The 16,018-nt window shown below is 49.8% G+C and overlaps 1 protein-coding gene across 1 annotated transcript; it reads right to left on the bottom strand.

The window, feature by feature from the left end:
* Window positions 1-8,263: 8,263 nt before the first annotated feature.
* Window positions 8,264-9,025, bottom strand: LOC134848692 (uncharacterized). The gene has a single exon (XM_063866209.1). It carries the CDS (start codon window positions 9,023-9,025, stop codon window positions 8,264-8,266), a length of 762 nt encoding a protein of 253 aa, XP_063722279.1.
* Window positions 9,026-16,018: the final 6,993 nt, after the last annotated feature.

The following is a 16,018-nucleotide window of genomic DNA, read 5'->3' as shown; positions in this document are numbered from 1 at the left end:
ACCATCAACATGCCAGTTTCCTTGACTCGCTCTACCCAGAAATCAAGTACTATGACTTGCTCATAGTCGAAGTAAGCTTCCCTGGCCTCCTCATTCACGAAGGGATTATATGCCATCCACGGTATGCCAGACACATATTGGAACGACTCCAACTTCCCTAGTGTTGCATTGTCTTTCTGTCCCCTGGCTGCTTCAACTAACTCCCGACTCACTTTCAATTCTTTGTTGGAATACCTTCTCACTTCTTCCAACCTGCGATAGCTCTCCATGTCGTTCGACTCCCGATTTGGTATGGCCAGCGGCATGTCCTGATATAGCTCCAGGAGTGCCCTCAGGAAGTTTCGTTCACCATCAACTCCCCCTTGCTGAATGGTTTTTATACATTCTCCCAATACAAGAGTGGGGATACGATCCACCACGAACATTACGAAGCAAAGGGCATCCTTACGCTTAGCCCAGGCTATCGCAGAATCGTCTCTAGAAACCAACATTCGCAGGGCTTCCATCAATTCCTGTTCCTGTTCCTTTGATTTCGAGTAGTTGTTGGCTTCATATTCCGCCTTCTTGATTCCCATCAAACTCCAGGCCAATCGTACCTGCAAGTCAGTTCTGGTACATGGATAAGCCAGGTAGGCTGCCACCGTCGCCGGCGCATGCATCGTCTCGTCAAATTATCTTCGGAGGGCCGCCCTCCAAGAGATCTCTAGCAGTTTTTCCAGCCCGACTTCGTTTGCCTCCGAGGACATCACCGTGCTGTATTCTTTCCTGTTCAAGTTAAAGTTCTCCGTCAGCTCTTTCAGATACTCCTGCATGGCTTGCTTCTCATTCCAAGCCATCAGGTGCCCTCTCGCGGAATTTCTCGCCTTCAGCATGTCCACGTAACCCCCTGCCGGATCTCCCACGTGGACTGAGTCTGGCACAGTAATTCGACTATACTCGACCACGTCGAGTTGTCCCTCCAGCTTCATCCGGGTCATGTTGGTTCGCGAGGGCTTGTAATCATCAAGTCCTCCAGATCCACATTGACTGATGACCTCCATTCCTAGCGTAGTATCCGCCAGAGTCAGTGCATTTTTCTTTCATCTCGTATCCGTTGTGGTCAAACCTGCCAATACCATAGGGGGTATCAGGTTCTCTTTTTCTCCCCCGGCCAGCGTCGCACCATCTCCTTGCCCACTTTCGCCTGAACGAGCTACTCCTGCCAAGGAGGCCACCACTGTGCTGGCTTTTGACTTCACCACCCTCTGGTTCACGGCTCGGCTTCCTGTCTTTCCTTTCAACCGTTTCAGCCCTGTTTTGGCTCGTCTGACGGGTAACTTTCTCGTGATCTGCTGATCATCTGGACTGTCCTCTGTAACTGAATCGGTCAGAACATCAGACTCACGGAGTTCATTAATTTCTCTAGAACCTCGCGCATGATGGGTTGGTTTAATCCCACCTTCATTACGGACTTCGTCCCGTATCTACGTATCATGTCCCATGTCCTCTCCACGAAGGTCACTCGGTTCCAGGTTACTCCCGTCTCACGTTCAAGTTCACTCTGGTATATCTCCCACTCCTCTTCCGGTAGCGTACTCAGGAAGGATACCCTCATAGTCTCCTCAATCTTCCTCCTCCTTGGTGACTCATGTAGGTCCCTCCTCCGGCAGTTTCTGTAGGTCCCTCCTCCGGTAGTCCCTTGCCAGGCTTATTTGGTCCACTGGGGATAAACTGGCCGGCACCTTCTGTGTAGGGGACATGAAAGACGATGGTGTCATCAGCGATAGATTCCCATCGTCTTCCCCGTCGTCGTCTTCACTAAACTGGTATTCCAGCAAGTCTCTCTCCAACGCTCATGAGTCCTCTCCACACGACTTCTCTCCCTTTCCCTCCATATGATCATCGTCCTGATCCATCAGCTCGTCGTCATTCGCATCAGGTTTTGGCTTAGGTCCCGAAGGGCCCTGTCGCATATCCATGCCCGAGTCCGGCCGTGCCGGTACGGTCAGGTCCCCTGCGTTATAGAACAACTCCTCATCCACTAGGAATTCTACCGACTCCTCGCCATGTGGCGCCAGATCATCCACCGTTATGTACGTGCCTCCTCTGCACTCTTTTGCAACTTTCAGGATTACTACCTTCACCTCTCTCGACCACTTCAACCTTGACAGACCATCTGCAGGTGCATACACATCATTCCACACCTCAGCCGAGACCTCTGGTCTCCTGGAAGGTGGTGCCTTGATTTTCTTTCGGCTCCAGGCATCGGGGAATGTGAAGTCGAATGTGTGCATGGCCGCAGCGTTCCAGCTGATGAAGCGCGGCTCTATCCCTCCACTCCATTTCAGCATTCTTTCTTCTGCATCACGAACCGCACCAATGCGAGGGGCAATGGTAGGAGATGTGACTCCCAACAACATCCTCCTTATAGGTGGGTATCGAGGGCATTGGTCCGGCAGCGGCCTGGATCCGGAAAGCCACGCTTGCTGGTTCTCTTTCACGTGTGCGTAGGCCTCTGGCCAAAGTTGGACCCTCATCGCCTCTCCTGAATCCTTCACCATTGGTCGCAGATTCCAAAGCTTCGGATTGAACTGGACATGGGAAAGGTCCTCGCGGACCATTCGGCACTTAAAGTTGTTGTTCAAGTCCATCAAGACCCAACCCGGCTCTGCTATTCTTCCGAATAGCCTATCGTCGCTGGCTAACCCTCTCAGCTCCTTCTGTTCCACCCATTTCAGCACGGAGCAATCCACTACCGAAACTAGGTTGACATTCAACACCGAGTTACTGTATGCCTTTACTTGTACGTCAGGGAACGCAAATGACATCACGGGTCCATACACCACCGTGACGAACTCCCGTAGTCCATGAATTAGAGCCAACGGATCGATCCTCATCATGACAGCCATATCTGTCAGCAAGGGCATGCCACAGTACTGTTTACATTCGCCCGCATCCGTCTCCACCTTATCCTCTACTGTGATACACCTGTTCTGTTGCAGGAGATATTGGAGCAAGAGGATCCTCGAGTCCTTCATCTTCTTGAGCGAGGCGGTTTCCAACTGCGCGATGAATTGACGACTCGTTCCCTGAAGTTGTTCTGGGTAGCGCAATAGCACGAGCAGATCGCCCAACCGACCATACGTCATAGCGATCAGGGTGAGGAGTCTGTCCAATCTCAGGTCTGCCAAAGCTTGGGTGAAGAGATTCGCAGGTCCCTTCACGAAATTCTCGTGACCAAATGTCACATACCAGGCTAATATCAGGCCGATCGACAGTTTCCCGATATCCTTGACAAAGGTCGCGATCAGGTTCCGGGAGGCCCTCGGGTAGCATGTTGACAAGAAGGATGGCGTCCATCCCACTCCCATTCCACCCAAGATAGCGTCTGATCGCTCGTATTGTGCCCTCGAGGCCAAATTATTAGCTTGGATGTTGTCCAATGACATCGTGTTCACGTCCTGCATCAATTTCAACATCATCCCCGCTAACTCCCTCTCGTTAAACAAGTTCTTCAGATACGCGTGTATCTCCTTAATTATCGCCGGTGCATGCTCGAGCGCGTCTACTCCCAAGGTGCACAATCTCGGTGACAAGTACAACCATGCGTTGGTGTGTGGCTTCGTACGCAAAAACAATGCCATGAGATCCTTTTCTTCCGATGTCATATTTTTTCTAGCCGTCCTCCCCTGCTCATTCTCCGCGTGATCCATTTGTCTGAACCAGAGATCATCAGCCACCTGTTGTCCTAACAAATGATCATCATCTACCCCTGGTCTCATTTTCAACAATCTGGCGAAGTTGGACAGCTCCAAACCCAGGACTTCATCGAGCACCAACTGAGTTGTGCTACAATCCTTGAATTCCTGTATGGCATTAGAAATGTCAGCCCAAATGGCAGGAAGCTCGGATCGGGATGGGTAGTAGTTGTTGGGGTCCACCGCTCTGTTTGGCGCGGGTATTATCACGCTGAATTGTCCCTCTGTAATCGTTGCGACCATCGTGTACACAAACTGAAGGGGTTCTGCAAAATGGCGTACCACGATGATAACACAAAGATGACCTTCACTACATTCTGAGTGGAGCGTTGTTGTACTGATGATTCTACATCAGCCATGGCTGAGAGCAATGTCATTATCGCATCTCCTATGACCTCATTGCTCGGGATTGACCCATCCGTCAGACGGGACAGCAACCCTCTGCTCTGCAGGTGATCATTCGAGCCTGCAACCACTATCACCTGCGGCTCCATGCTGACTACCCTTCGCACACTTATCATCATGCCTGCTGACTTTCCCCAGTCCAACTTAGGCGACTTCAAGAAAATCACATCCTTCCAAAAGAGAGAACGGGGCGTGTAGAGGTAATCCGAACTGGCCACTATCAGGTATTTGGCAGCTTTCATATCCAAGGGATCATAGGCGGCAAACAGGCTGTCACCGAATGGTGCCTTCAGCCCCGCATATCTCTTATCCTCTCCTTCCACCGAGGTCGCTCGGGGATAGTCTCTCGAATATTCACCAGGCGCCTGACCAGGTGGTTTAGCGAACTGCCTGTACATCTTGTGATGCCTGTTGTTAGGCTTACTCTCTGCCAGAAACTTGCCCTTCCGAGCAGGTGGTGTCAATTCTCTGGCTCTCCAACGGACGTCCGTAAGACATCGGGTATTCAAGGGTCCAAAGGTATTGTCCTGAGGCAATCCATTAAGGTCCACGTACCTGAGCGCAGTCGCGGAGCTAAACTGTTCCTGTTCCGCTAATAACCAATCCACGCCCGGTATTCGATATAATCGCGACACTGTGGGACCCTCTCCGCCGATCATTTTCCTTGCATCCTCCCGACACGTCAAATTGTTCATGTTCAATCTCGCTGAAATGTCCGTCTTATTTTGTCCCCAACCGCTGGGATCTGGACGGTTCCAAAGTAGCACGCTGCCTGGTTCAACTCCCTCCGCCGGCACGGCGCTCATCAGTTGTCCTGTTGTCGAAGCAGGGTTTGCTGTAGCGGGCGGGTCATTCCTTCTAGACATGGTCTGGGAGCTCTTCCGGTTCCGATCAACCGATCTCCCAAGTCGGCTCTCCAACGATTGAGTTCAGAGAGGAGGGGCAGTCCCCAACCTCTCTCTCACATCTGAGCTTGGAGCGACGGGAGCAGCTGCACCCGTTTCCATTTCCAGGGGCCCGAGGCGATTGGTGAGTGATTCTGGCACGTTACCCCTCACTCTACCTCCTCCATTCGAGCTGGTCCGAGCCAGTGAGCTGGTTGTCGTCAATTCTAGATCAATTTCCCTCAACTGCGTCTGGAACACGTCGTTTATCCAGTGCCTCCCTTGCTGGGTGTTGAAGTGTATGCCATCCCTGGTGAGTGTGAGGTGATCGACCATGCGCAGCATGTTTTCAAGATCCAAGAGTCGCAGCTCGCTGGGGTTGCTCCTTACCAGACTGCGAGTCATCTCGTTCCACCGGGTCACGTTACCATTCATAAATTCCGCAACCGGGGTGCCCACCTCCGGTTCTGTGGTATCGTGCATAGAACCACGAGTCTGGGTCTGTACTTCTCCTTCAGCTCATTCAGAAGGCAGACCAGTAGGGGTTTCCACTTGCCCTCTGGGGTTACAGGGGCCCTCGAAACGTCATTGTTCCCGAGCATTATCACCAGCGTGTCTAGGTGATCCTCTACCTGGAACTCCATCATTTTGATAACTTGAGCCACGGAAGCGCCTCCAAAAGATAGGACAGTAGTCTGCTCGTTGACAAAGATCTCGTTTAGCTCCCTCACTAAACTGTCCCCTATAACCAAATGACGACTCCCTGAGGGAATTGCCTGGTTGCTTATGGCGGGGTTCCAGCCCATGCCATTCAAACAAGTCACTTGCACGAACTGGTTGCGCACCGTTAGATTCTTTCTAATATCAACCACGCGAGAATTCTGAATCGTCCTGCTATGCGCGGTCCCTGCTGGTACTACAGTTCGAGGTGTTCTCTCCGAGCTGCTCGAAGAACGATCAAAGCGTTGGGAAGGGAGGACCCTACCCAGCGTCCTGCTAGTGGTCCTATTGATCTCGTTCATGGCTGCTCTCGCTACCTGATTGAATGAATCCTGGAACTGAGGAGCGAGATAAGTGTCTGAGGGGTCCGGTATCGTATTTCTCGGCTTGGGAGCAGACTGTGATGTCTGCCGAGGAGCCTCGGGCTCTCTCGGTGCGCACAGCTCCTGTGCCTTTGTCCTGGGAAGTGTGTCCCTGGATGCCTCCGAGGAGTTCATCGTTGCCAGACATTTGGCTCACCCTCGCCATATATAGTTCCTTCAGATTTTTTTTAAATCTCCTATTCCTTGTAAGCTATTTGCAGTTCTTAAAACTTCTTCTTCCATTCGTCCCTTTCTCGAGATATCGCTCTGTATTCCTGCAACTTGGCACACAGCTCGTTCTGATCTCTTTCTTTCTTCTTCAAGGTCTCGATCGTCTCCGAGGTCCGTATCTCGATCTCGCTCACCTTCAATCTCTTCAGAGGAGGAGCAGCTGTTGAAGAGTCTACTGAGTGTGACGGGCCCGGCCCATCTTGTAGTCGTTTTGCTCCGATGAGCGGCTGTGCAGGCTGAACAGGTAGAGGCATCTCACCTAGCCGGTAATCCCTCTGCTCGCCTAGTCCCGGCTCACGAGCCAAGTTGTGTCCGGACATTTCTCCTCGACGCCATCTCATCAATCGATTTCGCCCTCTCTTCTCGGCGGTCCCGGACTCACCGGAGGCCAGCATCAACACCACTTCCGTGGGGCGATTTCCTCGACCCTCTCGTCCCAACGCGTTGAGGAGCGCGACCACAAACATCGCCAGTCCCGGGTCTTCTCGTGTAAAGTCACAATCAATCAGCCGCTGATAGGTCTCGTCTAGAGTCGCTCCTAGACTCGCTGAGAGGAATTCCATTAATTCATTCGTGTCTCCCATTTCTATCGTGTTGATTTTCTTCGGCAAAATCCTTCTGGTTTGTTGGGTTCAATAAACAAGATTTGATCAATCAAGATCTAAAAAGCAATTCACGACTCAAAACCATCACTTCATGCCGTCCCATTTTAAGGATAAAACATCATTCTTTTTTTAACGATCCATTGAAATTTTTCTTCGTTGCTGATTTAAAACTTAGCACCAAGGTGGATCGTCCACCTTCAACCTTATCAAGGTAACACAAATGAGCGCTGTCACCTTCACTACCTGGAGTGTTCCAGGTCTTTCACGACACAAACATCACATAAAACATAGTCTAACAATAACATAACACATGAACATAATATACCTACATTATTACATAAAAACATAATCCCTAGTAGCTAACCTAACTCAATCCTAATCTCTATAAAGTGAACTTAATAAAAACCACTTATCGCCGAATGCAACTCCTAGCATATGCTCAGATAGTACTTTTTATGTAAGTAAACCTCTATGCTAATTTCTGAAAATATCACGTGTACAAGGGCGTACAACTCTCTCGGATGTAGCTTTCCCCTATTGGGATCATAGACTGGTAACGAGAGAGAGGTCACTCCTCTCTCAACCAGAAAATCTCCAAGTCGAATCAAGGCCAATACCAAGCTCTCTAGATCTACCTGTTGCCTATCAGTGGCCTTAGTAACCAGGAAACACAAATATTTCCCTGGAATCTGTGATGCAACTGGGGCAGCGCTATCATCCCTCCCACACCAGGCCTCTGTTTCCACAAAAACTCGATATTCTTATACTCTGTTTTGAAGTCAGCCGCTAGTGCTGTTTTGAAGCTTACATCCGCGGTTATCGCTATAGCGCATGTACGTTCCGTGAGTATAAAATCGCTGTCCGTTATGATGATTTTGTTTGAATAATGGTTCAGTAGGTCAAAATAGGATTGAAAAACTCGTCCAAAAGGTGGTTTTTTTAGCGTTCTCGCCTTCCGTTTCCGTTCCAGTTTTAATGCTCAGTTTTTTGGTGTGGGTGAGTCCTACCCCCACTCCACGGGCAAAAATATCCATCGACGCCCCGTCGATCGCCCAAAGTCGAGCAGATCGAGGTTGGATTGCGGAACGCGTAGAGGGCCATCTGGGGCGACCCAGTTGGACTCGGTATTGTCATGGCTGACGTATTTGATGCCGTCTTTATCGACATCCTGAATCGTCAAGATTGTCTCTTTAGGATCCGCCGGCAGATCGTGGAGCCATTCGAGGACTCGCAAGTTCGTTAATTCTTGCTCATGAGTCTGCTCCACCTCTGGTTCGAACTCTACTTCTGGGTGTGTGTGTGATGAGCGTGATAGATGTCTAGTCGTCGTCGTTTCTGTCCGAAATCGGTGGGTTTATCTTGTCCAGGAAGCGTTGCCATATTTCCAGGGCTTTTCTTGGGTTGGTGGTCATCTTGTGTAGGTTCCAATCTTCTGGGTAGTGGTTCCTCATGGCAGGGCAATCTTCCATTATGTGTTCCATCGTCTCTTCGGCTAGCCCGCAAGTTCTGCATTCGGATTCAATTTCATCATCGAACTTTATACGCCAGTATCGTATCTCTGTGTGGTGACCACTGCGAAGGCGGATCAGAATAACCTGTTCTCGTCGTGTCAGGTCCTCATCTAATGGGAACTTAGGGACTGAGTTGCTGTCACAGTACACTCTCTTGCATCTTGGGTGTTCCACACTGGTGTTATTTATGTTTCTTCTTATTTTCGCTTGTGCTGAGTGGTAAGTCCAGGGGATGTTGTCTTGTGACATAGCGCTACCTTCTGCTGCGCATCTGTCAGCTTCTTCATTTCCCCAACGGCCACAGTGGCTAGGGCAGCACAGGAAGACGATACCGACTTGTCGGTCGCCTAGGGTCATGAGGGAGTCAAGGACCTCTCTCTCCAGCCATGAGTTGGGACGCGGGTCACTGGTGATGCTCTCACAGCGTTGAAGTGCCGATTTCGAGTCGGTGATGATGCGGATCTGGCAGTCATGGTGGTCGTTGGAGGCTACGTGTTTTAGAGCATGGTTGATGGCCGTCAGTTCGGCTTGGAAACTGGAGGTGAATTTGCCAGCGGGGTGACTCAGCATCGTTGTTTCCTCTTCTGGGTCTGAGGGCACTATCACTACTCCTGCTCCTCCGTTCTTGTTGCTGTCCTGGGCTAAGCCCCCCCCCCCACACACACCACGAGGAGGTCTGGGTCGTTGTGTGGGTCTACTTCTGGTTCGGAGCGATCGTCGATCCAATCCCAATCCATGTCATTTACCAAGTCGATCTCTCTTGGCACCGTTACTTCATCCAGCCCTACCAGCGAGTCCATCATATCACTTAAAACTATCCTGTCTATGACGAAGTCCACGCCATACGGGTTGTATTTCTTCTTGCTCCTTCCTTTCTTGCTCTGGCGTGTCTCCATGGTGAGAGGAAAGTCAGGTTGTATTCCTTTGTAAACTTCAGTTTGTTCTGGGCAGTCCAAATCTTCTTCGGCAAAAGGTAGAGTTTCGTCGTCCACCATTACTCGCTCGGTCAGCTCCAGGTACAGTGGTAGATCGCAATCATCCACCAACTCATTTCCGTCGTTTTTGTCGCGAGTACCTCTTTCAATCACCTCACAAGCAGGATCCACTTTCAAATAGTCTCCCTCTTGCATTTCCGCTGGGATGCACCAGTCCTCTGATGAGGCATTGTGCGGTTTAATGTTTTCGTAATGAGCTGCTCTTCCTGTGCTCACTCAATAAAACTGACCTCCTTGGTGCACTTCTGTTATTTGAAATGGGCCACGCCATTTTTTAAATATTTTTCTGGTTCCTTTTGGTGGAACTACTTCCTGGAATACCCAGACGTAATCGCCAACTGAGTAGGCTTTTGCATCGGCAGTCCTTTTATCAAACCTCCTTTTTTGTCTAATTTGCGCCTGTTGCGTGTTCCTCCTGCATTTGTCATTGATGTCCTGCTGTCTTCTAATGACATCACGCCACGCACGTACGTTTGCGGTGCTGTTCTCTTCCCTCCATATTCTGGAAAGAAAAACGTCAACGGCAAGTGTCTATCCCAGTCATCCATGAAGCGTGAGCAATAGACTCTCAACATGGATACCAGCGTGCGATTTTGCCTCTCGACTAGGCCATTCGTTTAGGGTGATAAGTGGTCGAGTGGGCTTGTGCTAGCTGCGACCCTTTCATTAACTATTTCGTGAGATCACCCACGAATGCTTTGCCATTGTCCGATTGGAATGTGATGGGGCAGCCGTGCCTCGCTATCGACACATTTATCGAGTGATCGCATGTTTCATCCGCTGATGCTGTCATGCAGGGTGCTGCCTCTGCATATTTCGTAAAATGATCAATCATTACTAGCACCTGATTGTAGCCCGTGGCTGTCATACATATCTTCTGGTGATCAATCTGCACTACTTCATTGAACCCCGATGACTCTATTGACTGCAGAGGGAATCTTAGTTTCCTGGCGTCTTTCGCCTGTTGGCACGACAAGCATGCAGAGATCCATTTTTCACAAGCCTTCTTCAAACCAGGCCATTCGAATCGCTTCTGTATCCTGTTGTACACTTTGTCCACGCCTTGATAGCCCATCTGGTCATGTGAACGAAAGATCATTTCGGTCTGGTACAACTAGGGTAATACTATCGAATTGTACTTGTAAAGGACCTTGTCCTCCTCTTTACGTTTACACGCTACGATTTCGTCTTTGTTCAGGTACAACAAATCTTTTCTTTTTAGGCAGAACTGCTTCAAGATCTTATAGCTGTCTTCTTCCAAATCTCCTTTGTCAGGTGCTCCATTCTCAATCCATCTTTTCAGATTGCTCGTCATTCTGTCATTTCGTTGAGCCCTTAGGAGGTCCGACAGCCGGTATACGTCTTTATCACGTTTAATTTCCCGCTCATTATTTCCGGAGCATGAGCATCGTCCATCAACTTGACGCACCATATCTTCTTCAAAGGCGTTGCTTCCTGCACAGATGGCTCCAGATTGGTACGGACGACCGTACCATGTGGCAGTAATCTGGTTGGGCGTTTCGAAACTGCTATCAGCTCGAGCTCATCGGCGGCATTATCCACCACAGTGCCCTCCTCATCGGAGCTGTACCTGTCTCTGTTCGGATCCTGATGCATTTCTCTGTCCAGCCCACGCTGTTTCCAGTCCACCAACAAGGAATGAATCGCAATCTCCGATACATCAGAATTGGAAGTAGTCTCAGATGGGTTGTCCCAGGACTGAGGCCTCGAGTCATCACTTGAGCCGAATGATTCCACACCATCAGGTTCCAATCTGTCTGTGATGTTTCTCGACTCCACGGACAAAATTCTTTCCCTTGGCCGCTTTGAATCCGACTCCCCGGACAACATTCTATCCCTAGGTTGTCTTATCAACCTCTCCCCGGACAAGTCGTCCTGCACGGGCCGGAAGGTGCCTGACACCCGGATATTGTTTCGTCCCCGGAAAAACAATCTGAGCTCGGCTCGTACTCTTCTTTTGCATCCGTGAAATCTACTTTTCTCGTGAAGCTGGATTTCGACTTGACCCTGACTTCTTCAGTGACTTGGACCGCGGTCGATTTCCCACGTTCTATGAACGAAGTCCTCAACAAGACATCCTTCGGCATTGAGGCCACCAGCTGGTTTACTATCGACCGGCAATCCCGTTCCACATCGCGACCGCGAATGATCACTGGCCTCTTCTCCGTTTTCTCAGTGACGGTCAATCGCTGCATGGTTTCCATCCATTCATGATTATGCCTTTTGACTTCCCTATCTAGCAAGTCATGGAGCTTACCCATCACGTCCGGCGCCACGTTCACCGTCCTATTTAACAGAGCTATGCTGTTTATGCCCAACCTGGTAAGCTCCTGCTGTACCAGATTGGATCGGACTAGCAGATCCAGCGGAAAGGGTTCACCCCTGGCTAAAACCTTTATCTCAGCGGCCGTTTCCACTGGAAGTTCAGGGTTTCCTGGTATAGGGTGCTCTGACTTATCTAGCCACCTAGTGAGTGGTAGTTTGTCGTAGGTCTCCTTGTCTAGGAATGAAAACCCGTCTTTGATCTCCGCTTGGTTAGCCTGATTTTGTTCGAGGCGCTCATAGATTTCTGTCTTCTTACTGAGGCTATCAGCATTCTGATGCTTGTCACGGGTACGGTGCTCTATGATCATGTGGTATCCATCCAGGCGCACGATCCAACGACCAATATAACTTTGGTCCATCGAATAGGTTTTAAGCCAGGCAAGGGCACGATTATCCACATGCAACTTGAAAGGAGCACTCCCCAAGTAGGCCCTGTACTTTTCCACGAGGGTGATAACCGCGAACATTTCCGCTTTTGGTGCGCCATACTTCATCTCGGCATCGCTCAAGACCTTACTTCCGTAGGCTATTGGACGGAGAACCGTTCTCCCATTCCACTCTTGCTCCTGGTGAAATATGTCTGATATCGCAACTACTGATGCATCCGTGTCTAACACAAACATCCCCTTCTCTGTTGGCATGCCGAGGACTGGTGCCTCGCAAAGTTCTCGTTTAATGTTTTCAATCAAAACTTGTGCCTCATCGGTCCAAGTGAATTTTTTGCCTTTATTTCTCATCAACTGTTGCATGGGGTATATCTTGTCGACGTATCCCTTGACGAACTCCCGATAATAGTTAGCAAACCCCAAAAAGCTCATCAGTTGTGTATCTGTCTTGGGTGTCTTCCAGGTCAAAACCGCTTCGACCGCTTCAGGATCCGGTCTCACTTCATGCTTATCCACCAGGCGGTCCAGATATTTTATGGAGTATTCTGGGATCTCGCAATTTGAGGGTTTACACTTCAGACCCGCCTGCTTCATGCAAGTAAACACCTCATCCAACCTCTGTATGTGATCTTCCAGGGTTGGTGTTGCTATCACGACGTCATCGACGCAACACATGATGAGGTTCCCGTACTTCTTCGTCACACTCGTGAGTGCCTGGGCCATCAGTCGCTGGAATGCAGCCGTCGCGTTGCACAATCCGAACGGCAACCTCTTCCACTGGAACAATCCGAGTTCGCACGCGAAGCCCGTTTTTTCACGATCTTGCTTTCGGAGTGGCACTTGCCAGAACGCCGAGCCCAAATCTAACGTCGTGAAGAACTTCGCGTCCCCCAGCTTGGATAGGCTCTCATCAATGCGGGGAATCGGGTATGCGTCCTTTATAGTCATTGCGTTCAGATAACGGAAATCACAACAAAACCTGAGTTTCCCCCTTTCTTTTTAGCCATGACCACGCCACAAGCCCACGGGGACTTCGACGGCTCGATCATGTCGTACTCCATTAACATCTCGATTTACTTCCTGCACACTTCCGACTTATGAGGAGTCATTCTCCTCGCCCCTTCCCTATGAGGTACCGAGCACTCTTCTATCTCAATTTCTTGTTCTACAAAATTACAGCAACCTATGTCGGCCTTATGTTTCGAAAAAACGTCTGCATTCCGACTTAGCACCGCCCTGAGCGAACCTAGTTCCTTGTCTGATATTTTACCCTTCAAATGTTCTATCTTAGGTGGGACCGGTTTATTCGCAGCTAACTCTGTTTTTGTCGGTCTCTCGGGAAAATTCGAGCAACTAGACAACTCATCATCTGTTTCCGACTTCATTGAAAACTTTTTCCTAGAAGTTTCAATTCATTTACTCTCTTCAGTATGCCAGTCTGATGTTTTTCGGTCAGTCCAGGTTTTGACCAGTATGACACTGATCACTGCACCCGTGTCCAACAGTCCTTTCACTGAAAGTTGTCTGCCCTGCACATCTAGCACATGTGCTGCCAGATCGGCTTCGCAACCTATGTGGACCGCATCCTGTTCAAGCATGGCATTGTGTCCGATTCATCGCACCTTCAGCTCTTCTTGGTCAATGTATATCCGAACAACCTGATCACTCGCATCAGTTACGTGAGCTTTTGTGTAGATATTGATGCCGTCCACATTCATCAGAATCTGGACCTCGATGTAATGTCCATCCACTCTCATCAGCCTCGGACCTCCTGTCCTGAGCAGCGCTCGCACTGCCCTGGAGTCCATTTTGGGATCCTTCTCCCTCAGGTAGTCTGCATAAATGTCCAGGTGGACCAGCGTAAGCTCGGACGGCTCACTCAAGTTCTTGACCACCTGGTGTCCTGCGACTGAGATAATGGACATTATCTTCGTTCCTTCTTTCGTCATGCCGAAAGTTCTACCCGATATGACGTTTAGCTTTAATCCCTGCTTTCTCGGTTCCTGTGTTTCCTCTTTCGTTGTTTTACTCAAAATGTCAATTTTTCCCAAAGATCCCTGCTCTCCAGTTTCGACCTTACCCATTGCTCAACTTCTTTCGTGGCTAACTCCTGTTGGATATTCTGCAACGCTGTCCTTGCTGCCAAACCATAATCCACCTTGAGCGGGCCGGACGAATCTGCCTCCAAGCTCGAGGCTACCACCTCGTCAGGTATGGTGTTCACCTTCTTAGTCGTAAAAAAGCTCGGCGTTGTCTCTTTTCGTCGAGACTCAGCCTCGTTCATCAGACGTGCTCGACTGGCTTTGACGCCCGAAAGCGCCTCTTCATGGCGGGGATGTTTCGCGTCCAACACTGCATCCCAAAATTGAGTGCAGTCCGACTTGAAGTGTCCCTCCAAATTACAGAAGAAGCACCTCGGTCCATACTTCATAATGAGCCCTCTAACGTACTCTTCGTGGTCCTCGTCGGTCGCATCAACGTCGTCGAGTAAGTGGCCTATCGCCTTCATGTTCTGTTTGTAAGCAGAACATGCTGAAACATGGTGGTCCATCGAGCCACAATTCGCACAGGACCTCCTCTTATCCATGTCGTCGCGAGGTTTGTACCAACTGGAGTTCGCGCTGTGTTTGTTCTGCTGTATTTGCCATAATTGCTGTAACGGTTCTGCGCTCTCGGTTTTATGAGCAAATACTCACGCGACTTCCTACGCAAATCATCGGGCGTGGGTACCTGGTCAAGCGACAGGGCGAAGTGTGTGGCTAGCATTGTTTTTAACTCTTCACTCTTCACTCCATCCATGAACTTCGAGGCAATCGCTAAGTTCCGCTCGGAAATTCTCTCATCGGGGTTGCTTCTCCTCCTAAGTAATTCAAGGTCGTCCAAAAACTTGTCTATGGATTCGTCATCTCTTTGGCGCCTCTTCTCGAACTTCACCATAGCCTGATGCCCTTGTACTCCAGAGCCGAAACGATTCAGCAGGATGTCAAATATCTTGCGAGCACTGTCTCGTTATTTGCCCTTTTTGCCATTACACAATTCAGGGCGGTACCCTCCAGGTTGCTTGTCAGTGCGCTGCATTCCTGTTTCTTTCAGAGATTCTCCTCTTCAAAGTGCAAGTTCATCACCTCTATCCAAGTATCAATGCAGCCGTCTGACTCGTCTTTGTATGATTTCGGCTTTTTCAATGTCCTTCTTGACCTCTCTCCTCTCTCGGTTGACTTCGAGAGCTTGGTGATGAATGTCTTGAGAGATCCATTCAGAGGCTCAAACATCGAAGCATACATCGTCGTGTCCTGTGAGACCGTAGTCAGATCTGGGACCGATCTGACTTGTGGCACAGTGGGCAATCTAGTCTCCGGGGTGGCATCCGTTTCCGGCGGGACCGGGTTCGTCCAAACTGGTCTCGATGGGGCTGCCCTGGGCCGCTCCCTATTCCTAGATTCGTAATTCGCTCTCGAATCTTGCTGGGCCCCGGCATAGTTGCCTGTTCCATCTCCATCATTCGCCTGGCGTGAGCGCTCCCTTGGGTTGGAACGCTCCTCCCGATTACTTCCGTTTAAGATTTCGTCAAGTTTCCGCATTATCAGGTCAGATTTGACATCTAACCTTTTTTCCAGGTTAGTCATCGTATGAGCATAGGTATTGTCGTGGTCGTTCAACAATCGCTCGATCTCTCTTGTCATCCTAGCCTCTCTTTCCTCTGACTCCTTGTTTGCCTGTGCCAAGCTCTCCGCCAGGCATTGATTGGTGTTGCGAATCAATTGAGCCTGATCGACTCTCGCCTGCGACTTCACGTGTGTCAATTCATGTCGCAAATTCTCTCGACCCTGGTGAGC

Source organism: Symsagittifera roscoffensis, chromosome 6 (assembly GCF_963678635.1).
Source record: "Symsagittifera roscoffensis chromosome 6, txSymRosc1.1, whole genome shotgun sequence".
Lineage (NCBI taxonomy): Eukaryota > Metazoa > Xenacoelomorpha > Acoela > Convolutidae > Symsagittifera > Symsagittifera roscoffensis.
This window is presented reverse-complemented; position numbering and strand designations above follow the sequence as displayed.

What these genes read in the sequence shown, in the direction of transcription:
- LOC134848692 (XM_063866209.1), bottom strand. Translation starts at nt 9,025, where the DNA reads ATGCTGAGTCACCCCGCTGGCAAATTCACCTCCAGTTTCCAAGCCGAA.